Source organism: Anser brachyrhynchus, assembly GCF_964034855.1.
Source record: "Anser brachyrhynchus genome assembly, chromosome: 10".
Lineage (NCBI taxonomy): Eukaryota > Metazoa > Chordata > Aves > Anseriformes > Anatidae > Anser > Anser brachyrhynchus.
The window spans coordinates 1,219,396-1,240,913 of NC_137705.1; the positions used below are offsets into that span (position 1 = coordinate 1,219,396).

General features: G+C 43.4%; 1 protein-coding gene across 17 annotated transcripts in view; it reads right to left on the reverse strand.

The window, feature by feature from the left end:
• The window catches only part of GRM7 (glutamate metabotropic receptor 7), a 271,411-nt gene that overhangs the window by 83,605 nt on the left and 166,288 nt on the right, over positions 1-21,518 (reverse strand). For 16 of the 17 annotated variants that reach the window (XR_013955340.1, XR_013955341.1, XR_013955342.1 and 13 more), the window contains exons 5-6: positions 17,597-17,737; positions 4,670-4,870 (exon numbers count right to left, since the gene is read on the reverse strand). Coding sequence is in view for 14 of the 17 variants with exons in the window: in XM_080605575.1 (XP_080461701.1) it covers positions 4,670-4,870; positions 17,597-17,737 (342 nt within the window). In the remaining 3 variants the exon portion in view is untranslated. Of the gene's footprint in view, positions 1-457; positions 1,605-4,669; positions 4,871-17,596; positions 17,738-21,518 lie in introns of those variants that run through there. The other variant, XM_080605581.1, reaches the window with a different exon arrangement.

The following is a 21,518-nucleotide window of genomic DNA, read 5'->3' on the forward strand; positions in this document are numbered from 1 at the left end:
CCTTATGAGCACAAGGCCAATATTTAATTGTCATTACAGATTAATGTAGCCAGAATACATTTACAGTGAAAACACTTAGAATGAATAAGGAGGAATGGCTGTAATTCCTTGGCTCATACTGAAAGTCAGCACAAATGGTAAATGGGATTTAGCTAATCATGGCTTTTAAAAGGTTGTATATTATTAGTTAAGCTTTTTTTTTTCTTTCCTTTTTTTTTTTCCCATTACTGACAGAAAGGAAAGTACAATTCAAAGTCTAGGAGCTCAAGTGCCGCTCCCAAAATGCGCCACAGCCATTTGCGGCTACCCCTCTCAGTCCTGTTCTGACAAAAACCCAGCCTGGACACGAAGAAGTGATCACAGCTGCACATCGTGGCACGACCAACCCCACAGAGCTGGGACAAACTGCTGCCCCGCAGACCTTGTTGGGCTGAAGGGAAGCAGCCGAGAGCACACCTGCAGCCGCCCTCGCGGGCACGCGGAAGGTCCCCGGCCGCCTCCCGGCCGCCCCGCGGGCAGCGCGGCTCAGCTCCGGCCTCTGCCCCCCACGGCGGGCACCCCGGGTGAAGATTGCAGCAGACAAGGGGTCAATAAGCTGAAGGCCAAGGCGGAGAACGGGTGCTGTCACAGTGGGCTCTACACAGGGAAGGTCTAAAGAGAGACCGCAACGCGAACTGCCGCTCAGAACCGTGCTGTCGCTGTGCTCTCTGGAAGCAGTAAAACCCTGGGTAGGTTACTGCTGGCTGTCGCTTTGTGCAGCTGCATGCAGACAGCCTTTAGGGCCTATTTTAAATGTCAGCGTTTAACAACAGCGGTGGGCTTGGGTGCTGGAGGCCTGCAGCCAGCACAACCCAGCATCAGGTGCTGGGTCACCTCCCCAGCTCAGCTCCCTGGGACACCGACCTTATGCACAGATACTTGGTAGTCAGCAGGAAATGCCTGTTGCTGTTTTCAGGTCTGTCACCATTTATGCTTTAAAATTATACAGGAAAAAAGCTGTGAAAAGTCTGCGATCGGCAGGGAAGACGACTAGCTACGGAACCACAAAGAACTGTGATAATCTCGGGTCAGAAGTCAAGCAGAGGCTTCCCATTTTCCAGCTTTGAAGTTGGAGTAATTGGACTCCCAGCCAAGGATCTGCTTCGTAAGTGCAAGCCTTCTTTAACCTTTGTGTGGGCTCCAGTGCATGTTTCGGTGCTCTTTCTGCAGGGACCCTACCACTTCTGTCCTGGTTAAAAACTGTTCCAGCGTTTCAGTCTCTCCTTGCAGCTCCACTTCTTTGTGCACTCAGGAAAATAATACATATGTAGGAAAGCCTCATTGCAGAGAAGAAAGGATTTTCAAAAATGATCCTATTTATTATCTGACTTCTTGATCTTATAATTATTGTAATATATGGTTGATGACTTGTTTTTATTTTCCTTCTGCTAACATTTGTAAGAATTTTGTTACAGCTCCAGCAAGCACTTCAGAAACTGAGTAGTAGCCTGCAGGCTGCAGCTTCTTGCTCATTCAGAGGCTGTGACAATTTAATTCATCTTCAGTTCCCAACAAATAATCTGTCCTCGCACTACACAGATGGAGAGTACATAACACCCATTCACCTGCAGGAAGCATTTGAAAAAAAAACAACACACAATCTGACTGCATTTGTATGAATTCAATCTCTTAATCACCGCAAGATGAGAAATGAATTAACAGGAGGAGGACGGGGTGCTAGCCAGGTGTGACAAGCTGAGGTGTTTCTTTATTATTCAGTTCACGCTGACTGCAGTTTAAGGACCCAGAGGGCTCACACGAACAAAGCCTTTACCTTTTTCACTGGGGAAAAATACAGCCACCACTTTGCACGGTGAGATTTTCAGAATCTCACTGCATGAGCACTTGGGGTTTTAAGTTTTCCATATTTTGGGGCTTTTTGTTCTCAAGATAATGTGACAAGATCAAAATTCATACTGAGCTCCTAGTACAAATCCAGTCTCTTCATTAAAGATTGCCTGAGCTCTTTCTGCATGAATGTCATTACCTTTGCAAGGAAAAGGCTCCAGAAGCAGGTACAGGCAGGGTGGCTCCAGCTGCACAGTTACAAAGAAATCTATTACATGTAAAGAGGATCTCGAGCTCATGGGCTCACAATGCTTGAAAATGGGCTCCATTTTTTCCTCTCTGGCTCACAATTTGGGCAAAACTCCCACTGTTCTACTCTGTTTTTAAAGCAGATTTAGGTAGAAGACCAGTAGAAACAGGATTTTAAGCACAGACTAAATGATGTTTTCCATCCCCGTCCCCAACAAGAGGAATTCAGTGGCTGCACTGGTGACCCAGAGAAGGGCAGGGTAAGGGCAAGGCTAAAATGAAGACAGCTGAAGCAAGCCCAGTAGCCCAGCTGCAGTATGACAGCCGAGGAACATGCGGGCACCAGGGTCCCCAGAGCTCCCAGGCTTCATTGAAACAGCACTGCACCACCCAGACCTGCAAAAGCCTCTCTCATCGCTTCTTCTATTCCTGCATCCCTCTGCATTTTTCTGGCTGGCTGGTGAGTTGTATGGTGGTTGTTTATCCTGTGCCACTGGGATGGCTGAATCAATCCACAGCAACTCTGGGAATTTACTTTTATACGACACGGAAAAGCAGCAGGATCCACAAAACCTCTCTCCACAGTCACAGGAACCAGCCCCAAAAGGCTCGCAGCTGAACACTGAGCACGGGTGTGCAAACCCACGAGCAAGTAGGCACTCTGAACGTGACAAGAAAAAGCTAAACTCCACACCTGGATAACAACCCTTAAAGGAAGTGGTTCTTTTCCCATTGGAAATGGCTAAGGCTAGATGGCCATGAGAGATTTAAAAGTGTTAAAACTGTTTTCACTTTGTCATTCTCCTTCCCTCCAATGGAAAAAAAGCAAACGACTATTTCAAGTCCCTGTGCTAGATGTGAGTTACGCGTATAAAAGCAAAGAAAAACACCATATGGCCATGTAAATCAATCAGAAACGGAGAAAAAAAAGTCATCTTTTAAAATCCTGACCAAAAAAACAGAAGTAAGGAAAACAAAGTCAGCATAAACCAATTCTTGGAGCTAGACAGTAGGCGAAATTAGCTGGGCACCCAGTCTCTCAAATCATTTCTCTGCTCTGTTAAAATAACTAGATGGCTATTCAACATCTGTACATGCAAGAACTCTCTAAACATGATCTATGACCTGTTCTCCAGCACTAAAACTGACATGGCATGATGCTTTACATAAATGCTGTACTTCCATATTAGTTTGTCTATAAGCTTGTCCTTTACAAGTTCTTTTTTTGTTTGTTTGTTTTTTTAAGGGAAAGAAAAAAAAAAACTTCCACAACGAGGAAGGTAGAAACTCTTCAGGCCTTCTAAGATTATTCATCTCAAAATTTGCTCCTGGCTGTAGTTAACACCACTGCTTCAAGGGAGGAAATTACAATCTCCTGATATTCACCTTGCTTTTCATAGGGTTATTTATACAGGAATGAAAAAATGTCCTTGGCACAAGTGACCAAACTTGATCATGAAATACCATCTGTGTGCATACCGTTAAGTCTCTCAGGTCCTGTTGGTTGTGTGTGAGCTTTAAATTTATTAATAAAAATGTTTATTACTAGATTATGGCAAGAAACACCTCTGCATGCTGTTCAATGAGGACCTGAAGCTTTCACAAACTCTTCCAACGCAGCGACACCCCTGGCTACCCTCTCATATTTCAAAAGGATATTTTTTCAGTGCTTTCCTAAATCCGTTCTACATATATATTTGGAGGTCTAACTTCTGGTTAAATCTCAGATCTCTATCTTACACAGAAATAAGACAGAGCAGTCAGAGCTCCTGGTATGTACATTAGCAAGGTTTGTGATGGGGAAATAACATTAGGGTTTGTAATGCTGCCTCTGAAAGTGATCTACTATAGTGCCTCTAATTGGAGGTGTTTGCTAATGAAGCTAATAAAGTTACAGTAAAACATACAGAGGCAGAGAAATTTTGCTAATATTTATGCCTGGTTCATACAGTGCAATGCAGAGAAAAATAAATGAAAGCCCACTGTGCTGTATGAAACTTAGGGCAGGTATTGCAACCATCACTGCCAGCTAAGAGGGAGTTGATGGATAAATGATAAACAAAGAGGAAGTTGCCCCATCCTCATTCCTGGGATGTTTCATCTCCTCTAAATACTACTTACTAGAGGAATGAAGGCTGGAGTAACTGTTCTGTCGAAATAATAGTTCCAATTCTGCAAATGGACCTGTGCTTTAGCTGTCCTCCCTCTTCTCCTGAGCACGGAACTAAGCTGGGCTCAGGGTACCAGAATTTCAGCCAGTTGGTTTTCTCCAAGTAGAGGAAACGATATAGAGAAACAGGCGTAACAGAGACAAACTCAGGCATTTACTTAGCTATTTCTCCCCCAGGAAATGACAGGGTTCGGAAGGCAACAATTTCTGTCTTTGCACTGTAGTAGCCTATTTGCCTTGGCTAAAACATGTTTTCAAATAGACACTAAATAAACACAGTCTTCTGGCACAAACTCTAGCAAAGTTATAAAAAAAAAATGTATTAATCTGAACTGAATGAATAAACATACTAAGTGAAATTAAATGAAAAAAAAAAAGACAGATGGGTCAATATGCTACCGAGGAAGCAGACTCTCAGCTCACCGTTGAAGTTAACGCTGCGAATGTACTTGAGCAGCTTTTTGCCTCCCGCGTGCTCCATCTCGGGGCAGACCCCCGGGTAGTCGGCACAGAGGTCCTTGTTCATGTGGTGGAGAGCGTGCGCCATGGCGTACACGGCATCGATCACGAACTGCACCTTCCCCTCCTGCTCATAGTGGGAGTCTTTGCCAATTCGCTCCTGCCCTGCACGTTAGAGGCACACACACACAGAATGACAGTAAGGAGCAGTGCTTTCCTGATGGCAGGTACAAACGAACCCTCTTGGAGCCCATTTAAAGAAATGCGTCTTAGGCAATACAATGCAAACCTTTGAGTTATGATTTTACTAATTAAAACAAACAAAAGTCACCTTTCTTTCCTGATATTAGAATCATCAACACTTCTTAAGTTATTTTACCATAATCCAGAGAAACAAACCCTACCGTAATCACAAACTCAAAACTGTAACCCACGGGGACCATCTCAGAGAGACAGAGAAAACACCAGGCTCTGCACGTCCCCAAAGTATGTATTTGAAAGAAGAAAGCATTTAAAATAAAGCACAGCTGGTATTTTAAAGTCTAATGTTCTGTTCTGTTTCAAATCCCAGTCTCTAATTGAAAGACAGAGCCAGATTGAGGGAAGGAAGAATCACTTCAGATGCAACCAAAGGGGTGCTCAGGAGAATCGAGCGCACATGCCTGCTATTAACGTACCCTCGGGAAGCTCGCTATGTTTGTGTTAACTATGCACCCCTCTTCCCCGTACCTGCAGAGACTGAAATGTCCTTTAGAATCCACTGATTGCTTTTAAAATATTTTAGCAGCTGAGGACTTAAGGAATCCAAACCCTTAATGCAATCTGAACTGCAACTGGGGGAAAGCAACGCTTTGAAAGTCATTTCTTTATCACCGCAACACCCAGAGAGATAGAAAGTACAAACCCTCAGCGATCTTCTCATCCAATGGGCCAATGCACAAAAAGCCTGAGAGAGGGGAAGCATTTTGCAGATGGAACATGGGAATGCAGAAATTAAACCACAGAGACCCAAAAAAACTCGATAGGAGTGACAAAGCTGAATGTCATAGTTTAAGTAAGATGTTTGTGCCCAAAACCTTCACTCTCAGACTTGAGACGAAAGCATCACCTGATAGTGTGATGGTAAGGCCAGGCGATAAGGCAGCTTTCTTGTTTTTATTGTAGTAGGAGCAGATAACTGGGTGCCTCTGCAATTAATTAGCAAACCAAACAGTATTTTCAGCATGTAAAACAATTCACAATGGGTTAAGAATTGTGACTTTTTTTTTCTGAATTGTCCACTAGCACCTCATCTTACCTTGGCTGAGTAACACCAGCATAGATCAATCTGTCCAGCTGCCAAACATGTGATTATACTTACCTATCTCACCAGGGTTTTGTGAAACATAATTACTGCTCATTAAGTGTTCTGAGCTGCACCAATGAAAGCAGCAGAAGTGCAATCTATTATTGTCCACGTGGGCACTGCAGCCCACTTGTTCCACCTGCAGCACGACACTTTCCAACCTCACGTCAGCCCTGATCTCCCTCCCGCACTATCGGCAGGCCTGGGCACTGCCAGCAGCACTAAGAAATTGCCCTCAGAGTCATCTTGCAAATATTTTAGGGATTTTCAAAGTAAATGTTCACTTGGGGGATAGAAATGGGAAAGATGCCTTTGTAACATCCTTAATTAGAAATAGGGACCAGTGAATTTAAATTAGCTGATTGATACCAATAAGAAAAGGAAATCAAGTTGTTAATGACTGAGAACTAATGATTTTAGCAGAGGCAAGAAGCCCATTTTCCTGTTGCTGCTAGTATGTCTGCATCTCTCCCTCCCATGCTACCGAACTACAGCTTTCCTGGAGCAGAGCCTTGCATCCCCAGCACCTCCCCGCAGAGCAGTGCTGTGCTCTCACACAGCCAGCACCAGGCAGCAGCTCACGTCCTCTGCAACAAGCCTTCCTGCCCTGGATTCACTGAAGGACTAGACACCCAAAAAGGAACTGACCTCCATCGCCAAAAACCCATCAGTCCCAACAATCCTTTTTTCCTTCTTTGAGTGTAGTGGTGGTGGGCCAGAATTATTAACAAACAGAGATCACCACCTTCTTACAGAGATACTACAAGCACAGGAAATACCTAAGCCTGTCCACAAGAGCGATGTGGCTGAAAGTGAGCAAAAATATAATCCCCTATATGAACACATTTAATTATCTACACCTTTTCACATTCATAGGTTCGCTCCCTAATTACCATACTGCAGCACTGAAGTCTCGTACTATCAACCTAGCAATTTGGGTTGACGTTCCCTCTACCAAAGCCCTTTAATTTTAAATTTCAACTACAATGCTGGAAACATTGAAATACTGCAAATAATTCAGCAGGGTGAGAGCTTCCAGACTGTGAAGATTCACATAGTGTCCTTTTCATTATTTGACTCCCCTCTCATTGATTACAGACCTTATTTCATTTCCAGGCCCTGACAAGCAAAATGCTTTTAAGTGGTTTCAGCTCAGCTACATAACCGAATTAGCAATGCAACAGAAATGCATGCCAAGGGAAGAGAATCTAGGATTTAAATTCTGCACACAAACAATACTGATTAGGCATATTAAGTTCCAGAAGCACAGCTGAATACACAGCAGAAAGAAAACCTTTAGCTGTGAAGGTAACTGTACAAGAAACCTGAGCAAAATCCACTTTAAAAAAAAAAAAAAAGCTACGTTAACAATTTCAAAGCACCAAAAATCAAAGAAATGAACTAGATTTGAAACTCTTAATTGAATTTCCAGTAACAAGAATCGTCTCTACTGAAAATAGCCATTTCACTGAGTATTAAACATCCAGGATTTGTGCACAGTCCAGTTAGGGAGTCAAACACAACTACCCACCCAGAAAGGCAAGCATGAATTTCTTTATACAATTAGGGAACTTATATGAAAAAGAGTTTACTATCGTTCTTACAAGCACAGATTGAGTTACGTTTTAAAGAAAAGGTCTTCACTGCAATTAGTTTGGCCTAAATTTGATCTAGCAAAAATCAAAAAACAAAACAAAAACACCTTCAAATCAATAGCCATGTTTTACATGTCAAATAGCCTTCAGGCTTTATTACTAAAAAAAATCCAAATTAATGGGCTTTCTAGTGTTTCCTCTAGTTCACACCAAACTAACATCACAGTAAGGCGGCGAGCAGCAAATCAGGCCCAAGGTCCGCTCTCAAACAGGATGGGCACAATTTTAACATTTAATTTTCCAACTTCAGCATTATTTTGGCAAGTAATTTGCTGTCTTGGATTTATCTGCAGAAGCCAAGCAAAAAGTTACACCACGTGCTTTAGGAATAGCTGCTGTGTATATGACTGTAAACAAATTCAATTATTAATTATTCCTGGAAGAGAAAGAAATCCACATTAGCCATTAGCTTCTTGCAGACAAAAGCAGCCATACCAGCAGCTTCAGCACCGATGAACGCAGGTGTTGGGTGCAGCAAGAAACAGGGCGACGACTCGTGATCAGAAGACGTCAAACAGCACAGAGAGGAAACAAAGTCCATTTGCACTGTAATGTGCAAGTCTTCTGTTCTTTCTTATGTGCCCCTGTTCCTTAAAGGATGCTTAAAAAAAACCCAACACGCTAACTTTGTGATCTTCAGGACCCACACAATAACATTATTTTCTTCAGCAATGAAGTAGCTGACACCTGAGACACATGCACACAAAGTGATTTCAAGAGAATGCACTTTTGTACCACGGATTTGAAATGAAGTACCTTGGGATGTCAGGAGAAGGAAGAAACACAAAAGCAATTTATTGACATGAGCATTTTTTGCTTCCAAAAGATCTGTTTGAAGGTGATGACAAATAATTTAACCTCACTTCCCACTAGAGTCTCAAGTGCTCATCATCGTGATTCCTAAGAGACTGAGCAGCTAGGTCTCCTGCTTCAGGCAAATCTTCACAAGAGAAAAATACTGCAACAAAGGGGGTGAGGGGAACAACAGAGCAGCAAGAATACAGCGATGAAGAAGTCCTCTCACACGATCTCCTTGAGATGACAGAAATGAAATGCAGTTTTAAGAACTCCTGGTCGTACTTTTTGCATCACCACAAATGCAAGGCTTAACACTTCCTCGTGCAGGAAGTGAGATGAGAGCTTGGTTTTTCACGTTATCCTCAGCATTTCTCCTTCACTTGAATTTTCTGGACTCATCACTGATACTCACATAATATAGGGGATTCGATGTGAAGCGTAAATAGCATTGCAAGGACAATTTTTTATGACATATAATTCACACAAAGAACAGACATCAAAATCCCAATTCTTCAGTGCTTATATCAGATGAATGCAGGCATCGGCTCGGTTTCTGGAGGATTAAACACCTTCTCAAAGGAACTTACATAATAATACTGCTGAGAACCTGGTGATAGTCATCATTAACAAGAGATGGAAGTTAAAGGTTGCAGAAAGCTCGCGGTGCTTAGCGAGCAGCCATTACTTGTAAGCTCAGAATTCAGCAGCTGGCTCAGTGCTGGCAGAAAAACGCGCGCTCTTCACACGACAGCACATTTAGCAGCCTTGGGAACCTGAGGCCTGCGAGCGAAGGGACGGCCGTGCTGCAGCACCTGGAGGCCCAGGCCGTAGCTGTACGTGCCCGTACGTGCTGTTCCCTAATGGCGCTGAAGCTTCGGTGCAGAGCGCTCAGCCTGTGCAGCTGCTGCTGCTGCGCTTGTGCCTCTCCAGAAACAGGCACAACAGCACACAGCAAGCAGATCCGTCTTAACAGACAAGTACGTACAGCCAGGGCTCTCCAGAACAGGACCAGAGCTATTACTCCTCTGATACTCGCACGCGGCACAGGCGCTGTTGTACACACAGGAGCTGTAAAATCTTGAGGCTTCTCCAAATAAGATCTTTATTTGAAAGTAGCTGAATACTAGAGCTGGAGAAAAGCTAACAATATGCTAGAGTAAATATTGTAATTTAAACATGAGGAGTATGACAATCAGGACTCTTTGCAATATAACCCATGTATTGTCTTTTTACAAAGAAATACAAGATCCAATAATCCTGCTATGTAGTTACAGCCATCTATCCAGCCCATCCTAATTCAGAAGATCTCATTATAGACAAAAGCCTTTATCTCAACACCATCAATTCAATCCTCATGGAGTTTGTTGGGGAAAGCAGATGAACTTTCAAGTTTCTACTTGTAACTGAACAACGTCTTGCTGTGATAGGAGAAAACGTCAGCCTAAACATCTCCTGCAGGCGATGGTGAGCTGGCAGAAGGGAGGATCTGGGCAGCAGCACAGCCCCGGACAAGAGAGCAACCTCCCTTGTGCTGGTGCACCCCGTTTGTGCCTTATTGCCACGTCTCCAGCTCCTCCTCTGTAACGTTGCAGGTCCGCACAGCTCTGCTGCCTCGTGCAGCTCTGCCAGGGAGAGGTAGCACGTGGAAATCAGACCAGTTACTCTGTGCCGATAACAAGCAGGGATGACTTTTATAACTGGAACGCGTGGAGGTTCTGTTGAGTTGGTACACGCTTGACCTGCTGTCAGACATTGCCAACAAATGAGATATATAAAGAGAGATACAACTGTACTCAATGACTCTATGTCACCAAAACCCACCAAAAGCAAATGTAGCCAGCTTTAACTATGCCTACACAGCTAATACTCACTAATCAGAACTAGGAAACCAGGCTCCCTCAGTGCCTTACAATGCATTCCTTACTAGGATAACAACAACAGAAACGTCCTGTGCTGTAACTGGACTTCACTCATAAGCAAAACCCAAAAAGAGCACAGCGCAGCAGCACCACCTGAAACATGGCTATCCCAACAGCAGAAATAACATCATCACGTTATAAGGTGCATAATACTGATTCATGACGTAGGGACTAGTGAAATCTTTAATTTTATGTGTTTGAAACAATGCTTACCCCCCAATATCATAAAAATCTTGGAACTGGCTGGGGCCTGAAAGCAGGCAAAACCTCAGCAGCAGTGGGGGCTACTGCTGGGGTCGCTGGGGCCCCAGAGGCCAGGCTAGGAGGCCTGCTCCTCTGCCAAGCCCTAGTCTGCAGCAGCCTGCAGACAGACTTCATGCGATGAGTTTTGTGAAGCTACATCCACTTCCATCTGTCAGATCATGACTTTTTCTCAATTACACTGATTCAGCCCACTGTAACCGTTCTGTTCTCAGGTGTGTATGTGTATCTAAGAGAATAGATTTTAGATTAGAAAACTGACCTTTCTTACTCAAGATGTTTCTGTGCATTCAGCGTTCTTATTAAAACATCTGCAGTAGGTGTCATTTATACTCAGTGCTGAAGTACTACAGTCATAAAAAATCAGCACGGGGCTAGCCAACAGTGATGTAAATTACAAACACTTCACAGCTTTAACTTGCTAACGTGCAAATGAAGAAATCTCCATGCAGCAATAATTGCCAGTGAAATCAGGGATCAAGTAAATGTATAGAAAAAGCACTGCTTAAATATTAGAAGGCTGAAATTGGAGTTATCTTTATATTTAAGCACCTGGGTAAAAATACAGTTTGCAAATAAACGAATATATGTAAACAGCAAGGGTAGAGTCATTGAATCACAGGGCTTTGCTGTCAAATCATCTTGAAACCGCAGAAATATAAGCATTTCTAAGAAATATATTTCAGAAATCTAATAGAGTTTAGAAAACAATGAAACTGGTTTACCCAAGAATAAACTCTTCAAGGTTGGTTTAACGTTGGTTGAATCAAGCGCTGAAGGATTCTTTTAGGAATTTCAGCTATACATATTTTGAGGTACTATGATGCTAAATGAGATTAACTTTTTGAATTCAAAGTTTATAGGTAATTAAGCTTTAATGCATACTTAGACAATCTAATACCATATGGAAAAACATTTTGTTTAGAAATAGTTGCAAACAGCCAGTCAACTTACACACTAGTGCATGGCGTGTGTAAATAAGATTAAAAAAATAAGATTTTTCTTTCTCATGGGTGTTAGTGTTGATAAGTTTAGACACACCGAAGACTGTTGAAGTATTTACAAAATAAGATGCTATGCAGCCTGTTACGAGAACAAAGAACTGAAACCCATGGTTTCAAATTGAAGTCAAACTTTCCCTGACCATGCAACCTCACGTACGTCTCACTATCTCCGAGCTACAGTATTGGCCCGGAGAACTCAAAGCAGTGACCCAAAGATGAGCTGGACTTGATAAGAAGCAGTTTACTGGAGAACATAGTTTCATTTATGAGATGTTTTGGATTTCTCCCCCTCCTCCCCTCAAACACTGCAGTTTAAGAGGGACCCTAAAACAAATATCATGTATAACATGAAAGACAATCAGCATTAGAAAGAAAATAAGAAAAGACAGCAGAAGTTGTCAATGGAAACGTTGCAAAAATACAAATCAGGCACTCAGTAGCAAGGAAATATTATGCAGGCATCCTGAGAAAGGAAGAGCAGGCCATACTAGCAAAGCAGAAAAATAACTACCTAGAGCACTTATTTACCAGCATCAGAACACAGGATGTAATTGAGAAGATAAATTTTCCATCCTGGTCTGCCCTTTAACCTTATTCATAGCTAGCAGGACAAGCAAAAGAAAATAAATTTTACTCTTTACAGTTTCTGCACTGAAATATGATATACCTCGCACACGGGTGCATTAACACACATTTCATACCTTGGAGCTGGGAGGAGAAAATGCAGAGTCATGCCTCTAACAAGTGCTAACCAAAAGCTTTCTTGCTCTTGCCTACATCATCAATCACACACCACAAAATCCTGGGACAAAATCCACTCTGAGACACAGCCGTGTAAATCCTGCTGTGTCCTATGGCAACTGGGAAAGGTACCTGAGGGGAGAATTTGGCCTCTGAGCAATTGTTTTGTGATCTGAATAGAGGACTCACAGCCACCAGCCTTTCAGAAATACTTAAAGCATGTCAGTGCCTTGACGAACTGCTGCTTAGAACTAGAGTACAGTCCAGGACTACTGCCTAGGCAGGATTTCTTATAAACGATGAGCATTCATAAAAGGACCTGCACAGGCAGAAAAGAATCTACTATCACTGGCCAGTATTTGGAAAAAAAAATACATTTATATAGTTTTAAATTGTTCTATAAAAAGAAAATAGCAGGAGGAAGAGCAACAGAGCCTGGACCTCTAGTCTTGGTCACTCAACCACAGCACTTACAAGTATGTCATTTTGTCCATCATGGCTTTACAAAGAGAGATAAGGTTCCTCCCACCTTTATGAAGCACAGCTACAGGAAAAAAAAACAAAATCTTGATGCACAGGAAGTTGACTGATAGCTGAACTTACTGAACTGCTCAGCCCCGTGCACCCTTGGAGGTGCATTTCAAGGCAGGCTTATGTCAAGCCCACACTCAAGAGGCAGAAGGTTTTTTAAACCAGAGATTCTTGGACAGAAGAAAAATGCGTTGCAGTTAGTTTGGACCCTCCCAAACCTGCCTGAGGAGCTGCTGGTATTTGATGTAGGACCCAGGCACAGGGATAGCCATTTCTCTCCAGCAGCCGTATCGCTGATGGGAAGGTGGTGCTGAGAAGAGCCCTGCTGCCCCCTCCAAGCACCAGGCAGCTTTCTGACGGGGCTCCGCTTTCACCCTTGCGTCCCAGAGACAGCAAGTACTCATTTCTATAACGCTTCCATTCCAAACCTTGAGAAGCACCTTCTGCTCTCTCAACCCTCCACAGCACCAGTGGAAATCAGTCTCAATTTTGCCCCTCTCCCTGACACAATTTATACGGCACGCCAAACCATGCAGGTCTTTTGCCATCCCGAAGTCCAAGAGATGTTCATCCTAAGGAATATCACAAAGCTGACCTCATAAAAAGTGAATCACGCACACCACGGCTCCTGGCGTTTGTTTAAAAAATGTTTTAGATATTGGCCATATGCCATTAAGTTGCTTGAAACATTTCAGAGAATTTATTTTTTCCTGAGATGGGGAATTTTGATGGCATTTTGAAAACTATTTTTCTTTCCACAGTAAATTGCACATTGCCGATCTATTAATGCCCTAGATCACTTACTGTAATCAAATTATAAATAATGTTCTGATATCCTTAGCCATTTGCCATATCCTTTGTTTCTCCTTATTTTTCTTTCCCAAACATATGGCTTCATAGTACAAGCCATCTTGACTGGTGGTGAAAAAAGAGACAGGATATTGCCATAAGCTTCCTTAACCTCAACAACAACAACAAAATAAATAATAATAATAATTAACAAATCCCAGCTACTGATACCAGTTCAAACAGAATCACAGCTACCTGAATGGTTTGCCAAAGCTATCTGGGTGTTCCCCCCCGCCCCAGAGACGTCCTGGGATGGGTGGACGTAGGTGTCCGCGCCCCGTGTGGCACAGCGCATGGATTTGCTCACCCAAGGCTCTCACACCTGAGGTGCAGGATGCTCGGCGCAGGATGCACGGAGAGCCCACAGCGGTCCTGGGACAGCTCCTGTCCAAACGCCTGCAGTGCCTGTGCTGCACGGGCAAGTAGAGCCGGGTCCCTCTGAGGCACGTTTTCCTGTTCCAACCCAAATTCGAAAGAACTACAGTCTCTCTTTTACAAACCCCTTTGCTAAATTTCTGTCACTTCGGCTCGCAGGGAGCTTTCTCCCAGCATTTTCTTTAGAGTAAGTCATTGTTTGAGCCATCATCTGGGCTGTGCCTTCAGACTGATTACACTTCCAGATAATTAGAAAAGCTCTCTGAGCAATCTGCATCCTGATAGATGACATCCAAGGTGACATCACCCCTATATCACTTCATTAAGTCTCCTTGAGTGTAAAGCCATCTGAATTAAAAGCTATGTTTAATAAGTGAAAACAGTCAAGTGTTGCAATTTCCTTTTCTGTTAGCATTATACGCCAAGGAGGCGGTTCATTAAAAATGCAGGGTCTCTAGCTGATGCCTCTGGGTATTCCAAGCATTTGCATTTCTTTTGCGTATACGTGGGCACAGGTGCTTCCTCTGGAGCAGGAAATTCTCCGTACCCACCCGTGCAGATGCTGGTACTGCAGAAGGGAGCGCCCTGCTCGCTGCCTGGCCCCCTGCAGGCACAGCGCGGCTGCAGAGGGGCACGGGGCCGTGGCACGAAATGTTCTGCACTGCATATTTGATTTCGATAACCACTTTGCAACTTACATACAAGCTGGGTCATGACAACACATACACAAAAACCCGTTTTCACGTCCCTAAGTATTATTGGAGCAGCAAGAAGTAAAACAGCAAACTGTCTAAAAACAGTACCTGGCACTACTGTGCTGTTTCAAGTGATTGCATTAGACTTCCCGTACAGTTTGATGAAGTGTCCTTCAAAGCAAATCACAGAGCCCCTCAAGGGCAGAGGCAGCTACTCCAGGGCCTGGGCAACCACAGACGGCAGCACCTGGCTAAAGCTGCACGATTTGTCTCACACAGCATCGATCCCCCTCTTCCTTGGGGAAAAGCGATCGGCTTGGCTGTTTGTTGTACACATCCACGCTGCTTTGAACTGGCCTGCATCCCAACAGAAATTAACCCACACGGCAATACAGGCGTCCTTGGCATCAGCACGACTTAGCAGCTCTGGATCATGCCCTGAACCACGTCAAAGTCAGTCACTTTCTAGAAACAGTGTTAGCTACAATAATATGTTGTATTTAATCTTGTCTAGAAATAAGGTACAGCGTGCTAAATATGTTTTCATGTTCTCATCCTACGTCTATCCATTACAAACAGAGCAATTTTTTCATGCTTAAATAAATACAAATAACATTAACTTAAAAGTCCTGGTTGTAGAAATACTTCAGAAAGTTGCAACGTTAAAAGGTAAGCTGCCCACAGGACATGCTCTTGGAGAGGCTTTTCTTCATCATCCAAGTGCGTCCCCATCAGCTGCTCCCTGCCATACGCGAGGGCTTGGATGAGGAGCAGAGCCTCCCGCGCCTCCCACCAGTGCTCAGCAGCACAAGTGCTGTCAGAAAGCGATGGCCTGTAGCCTAGTACCTCGCTGCATTACAAATTACCAATCAAATTTTAAAATAATGATGATCATTCATAATATTATCACATCAGTGGGACATTAAGATTCTCCTACTAGCAATATAATTCAAAGCTAATGCTTTTTCTGATGCATGATTTACTTCGGTTTGTAGAAGAGGGAAGGAAGATGTCAGGTCAGAGCATGTCACTAGCACAATATCCAGCAATAATGTGGTATTTCAGCACAATAGGCTAAGTTACCCATTGAAAATAAATGTTTCTGCTAAATCTAAGCCGAGGGAAGGCAGAACACCATTTTATGTTCACATCAGAAAGCACAAGCTGTCACTCACCTTCTTTTGTAAGAAAAATAATAGCAGAAACAATAAGGGCAATATAAACTTTGAGAGATCATCCTGAAGATCTTTTAGTGATTTTTAGTCAAATTCCAGCCTTCAAAGGGAGATTCCACATGCTAAATTTAAAGGCAATGTATTCCCAGTGGTAACCGCACTGCTTCTATGTGCAACACTCCTACTCCCATCCATGAATTGAAACCAGAAGCAGATGATACGAAATATGGAAAGTTTTCAATCAAAGTAAAACGTATCCTCCGTTGAACTAGTTTTCTTTGATCAAAATTCAACGCAATTATTCAATACAGCGTGGGTGGATAAGGGAAGAGCAACCAACATCATTTACGTGGAGTTGTGCAAAGCAGCTGACGCTGTCCTGCACGGTATCCTTGTCCCTAAACTGGGGAGACATGGATTTGAGGGATGGGCCACCCAGGGGGTGAGGAATTGGCTGGATGGTGGTGCTCGGAGTTGTGGTCAAGTGGAGACCAGTGACGAGTGGCATTCCTCAGGGGGCTGGGACTGGTGCCATTTAACACAACTGGGGCGCTGCTGAGTGCATCCCTGTTTTCTCCAGATAACTGGTTGACTCTGCAGCATCTGCAGATAGCAGGGAACACTTCCTAGAATTCTTCCAGGGTATAGCTGAAAACAGTTATCCAAACTCAGCATCCCCCATCAGTGTAACACATTGTCCTGATCAGAACTGAAGCACGTTATGAAATCACTCCTGCTGGTACCCGGACAGCTTTGCAACCACAGAAATAAATTCCTAAACCTGCATGGGATCAGAAACAGAAAACCCTGGAAAATATATTTCAAATGGCGTGTAAAACCTTAAAAGGCAAAAAAAAAAGTAAATCTGGCAGCCAACAAAAAATAACTGAGGTCAAACAAGATGCTACAAAAAGGGGCGAACTTGAGTCACAAATGCAGACAGTGCACCATCTCTGTTATCATCTCTGTTACTGACCTGAGGCTGAAAAAACTATTTAATCCCCATTTTTTCCAGTAACATTGAGAACAAAAATCTGATCAACAATTTTATGCTACTTAAAATGAAAGTATTTCATCCTGTGCTAATAATACATTCCTACAGGTGCATTTCCCCCCCAGAAGTTGGAACCAAAGGCACACCATTCCTCTGACCCATGAGCAGAAGGTGCTTTGACATAGTTGGTGGCCACTTTGAGATCTGCAGACACACGACAAGGCACAAGCTGTGGAAATATTCTCCATCTAAAATAAACCAACACCCCCTCAAACCACCCTGCACTCAAACAAAAGTCCTTCTGGGTCCCACGGAAAATATTTTTTCCTGCTAGATAGGAAGCCAGAAGAAGGAGGAAGGAAGAATGAAATTTTGTCTCTCTCCACCTACTCTTACCCTGCATGGCTGACGCTGCCGTTCTATTTTCTCCACAACCTACAAACATTCAATCTATTTTTTCAGTGTGTCTGCAGCTGAACTTCCTTGCACTGGCCGTACCAGCGCAGCCCACGCACCGCAGCACAAGGAGGGTGAAATGACTGAAATTACCTGTGCATTTACGGTCGGTGTCCTCCTTCTTTGACCCGCTGATCGTTAACTTGCAGTTGAAGTTCTCCTCCCAGTACTCAGCAAACCACACGTTCCTTCGGTTGTTCTCCAGGGTGCGGGAGGTGAAGTAGGCATCAAACCCTGGAGAAGGAGACAGACAAACCTCAAGCTAGGTCTTGCATCACCGCAAGTACTGCACCCAGAGAAACAAAGCCTCTGTTCACACCTCCTTCGACATCCAGCATGCATTCGCAGCTCTATCCACGTGAGATGGCCACAGAGAGAAAGGAAATCACTTGCACATTTTATCTCATCGACTGCACCTTGTAAGGAAATTACTCTGCTACTGAGAGTTATAAAACTAAATAAAATATATATAGAAGAGATTAATATTTAAAATAAAATTATAAGCAAAAAGCAAGGATTAGACACATACAGATAAGAAATGAAGATAAATGATATGGTGCAGCTGATACTTGACTGAGCTCAATACAACTGTAATTTTATAATTAACCTCTCCAGACCCCCTGAGAACGCAGCTTCATCTCACTCAATTGGCCATTATCTGTACAACTTGCTGTTTTTGAGTTACGTATTTTTCTTGTTCTTAATTTCCTCTCCAAAGATATAAACTTAGAGCATGAAACTTCTAAGAGGTGACTGTGAAGTGTTGGCATTTACCAGGCACTTTGACATCCCGAATCGGTTGGGGTGGGGTGGGGGGACGTTTCCTTGCTTAGCCCTAAGAGTCAGGTCATTACTGAAGCAACGTAGAGAGGAACAGAACCCCTGAGGGGTTGTTTTGTTTTGTTTTTTAAGCGCTTAGTGCTCTGTATTCTCTGAAAGAAAATGTTGTATAGCTGTGTAGCATCAACTAGTTCATAATTGTCACGTGAATCTTACGTATATTCTCTCTGTTTAGCACCTCAATAACTTGCCAGGAAAAAAAAAAAGTATTTTGCTTTGATATTTTTTCATAAAAATATAAATATAGATACAATATAGATAAGAATACACACACCTATAGGTCCATACAAGTGCTTATCTTCTTTTCTCCCTCTGTATATCTTTTTCTTTTTTCTCTACATATATTTTCTTTAATGAATATCCAAAGGCTTACAAGCCAGGAGGGGGAAAAAAAAAAAAGAGTAGAACTGTACTATAACGTTATACGGATCATTAAATACTGGTAACTCATTTGAGCTGCCATGGTGAAGGCATATCCTCTTTCAAGTTTTCACATTCTATAGTTTCAAACCATGCCCAATATTCTTTAACAGTCCAGACACTACTTTTCAAAGATCACGCTGATTTTAACAGATTTTTCCTCACAATAAAAAACTCCAAGATAAACATTCGCTTTCCCAATAAGCAACGGTAATTTCGACTAAAAGGAACAGCACACCACTAATTACCTGGGGCACTGCTGCTCCGCTGCTGTATTTAAGCACTCTTCTATCATTCTCTTTCAAAGTCGAGATAACTCCTTGGAGCCTGCAGGAATCCTTGTGCATGCAAATGCTTGCAAATCAATAGGCAGATATCCTAAGCACCAGCACGACGCCGGAAATCTGGCCTTTGTACTGCAGCGAGCAGAGCTCCCCTGAGCGCACGCAGGGCGTGCAGAGGCACCGCTGCCTGCTCCCGGACAGCAGCGCCCGCGCTCCGGAGGCTCCAGCCAAGCTAACCAGCACAGCGTGCCTCAGGCTCCCGGCTGCCTGGCATCCGAGCGAAATCGTGCTTCGAGCCCCCTTTTTAAATTTATTTTTATTTATTTACTTATTATACCAATATACTTTTGGTTTTGCTTGTCTGTTTAGCAAAGAAAATATTTACAAGGGGACAGATCAAGCAGTGCGTGTGCACACATCCATACACAACATCTCTTTTTCCTTTTGTAGCCAACAGAAGTTACATTCTCTAGTACATTCAGAAGGAAGAGCAGTACGTGTGTGACGCAGACAAGTGGTTTTGGCACATAGCATGGAAAAGGCTTATCGCCTTTGCATTAGAGGTACCAGAAAAGCAGACAACTGTTGGTCCACCCCACAGCCAGGGTACAGGCTCCTTGCAGCTGAAATCGCTGTGTAATGTTCCATGCAATGCAAGATAATAGTGCCTCGACGCGTATAGTAGGGAAGTCCATGACCATAGCAGGAAATGAGGAAAAAAAATGGGATGGTGCTCACACGAGGCCATTCTTCACTCTCAATAAATATTAAAACACCAGCACTACAGCATTTTGCAAGGGGGAAAACACAAGTGAATATGCTGTCTTTCAGACAGAGGTATAACCCCTTGTAGTCACTTCAGTCCTGCACTACAGCAGGGATGTGTCCTGGTTCCAGTTAGGACAGAGTTAAGTAGCTCATAGTAGCTGGTAGGGTGCTATGTTTTGGATTAGGATGAGAAGAGCGCTGATAACATGCTGATGTTTTAATTGTTGCAGAGCAGTGTTTACACCAGGCCAAGGACTTTTCAGCTTCTCGCTCTGTCCTGCCAGCGAGCAGGCTGGGGGTGCAGCAGGAGCTGGGAGGGGACAGACCCAGGACAGCTGACCCAAACTGGCCAAAGGGGTATTCCATACCATCTGACGTCATGCTAAACAATATATAGGGGTGGCTGGCCGGGGTGGGGGGCCGTCTGCTCGGGGATAGGCTGGGCATCGGTCAGCGGGTGGTGAGCAACTGCATTGTGCATCACTTGTTTCTTACACATTATTATTATTAATACTATTATCATTATCACTATTATTATTATTATTGTTATTATTATATTCCTTATATTCCTGTCTTAATAAACTGTCTTTATCTCAACTCACAGGCTTCACTTTCCCGTTTCTCTCCCCCATCCCAGAGAGGGAGGGGGGAGGGTGAGCGAACGGCTGTGTGGTGTTTAGCTGCCAGCCGGGTTAAACCACAACAGGATGTTAACTCAAAATGAATATATTCCTGTTCAAGTAATGCTGTACTACAGTCTCCAGTCTTCACAGCATAACTTATTTTCCTAAATTTTGAATGCAACCTTCCAGAACTGCAACCAGATTTCAAGTTCAGGTTACAAGACAGTTCTGAATTGTATGACGATGGTTGTTAAAGCATTCAGGCTATGACAATCTGAAACCCGTACAAAGAAGATCACTACACGGGTTGCACACTGAGATGCCCGGAGTAAGTTACCTGACATCCTAAAAAGAGCAAATCCACTGAAGAGGCAAATCTCAGAATTTACGTTTTGTCCCTTCACTTAGCTTTGCAGTTTGCACTAGCATTGCAGAAGAGGGTGGAAACAGAAACATCAAGCATTACAGGTACTAAACCATCTCTGTTTCTTTTGATTTTGCAGTTAGGAGTTACAGCAAATACATATTCCATTGAAAGAGGAAAAAAAAAAGTTCCTCGCACCACAGCCAACAATTTATCTCTCTGAAATAGGTGGGTAAATTGACTCAATCTGGCACCCCACACACTGAAATGGAGTCAGAGGAAAAACATATGGCTTCATCAAATTAGCATAGCGACCCATCCAGTATGGGATAAAAATAGACAGCATGTAAACAGATGTTTGCAAACAAGAAAGAAGATTAGGAGTGGGGTCAGCCTGTCTCCTTGTGTTAGCCGGGTGTACTACTGACCCAGTCAGAATACGTAGTTTTCTCTGTCTACTAAAAATAAATAAAAAAAATAAATATTGGGATCTTCCAGAAACAGGCTGAAAGCAGTTTTCTGTTACCTGTGTGTGTCATCTCCATGTACTTGGCGTGGCTGCCTTGCCCTCAGCCTTGTTCTCGCAGCGGGAAATGAAAGCCTGCCAGGGTCACGCTGGAAGCAGCTGCAGGACGGCAGCCAGCCTGGGAGAGCAGAGCCCTCACACCCTCTCTGCCTGGGTATTTACCCCGAGGCAGGTGCCTAACCTGGGCCCC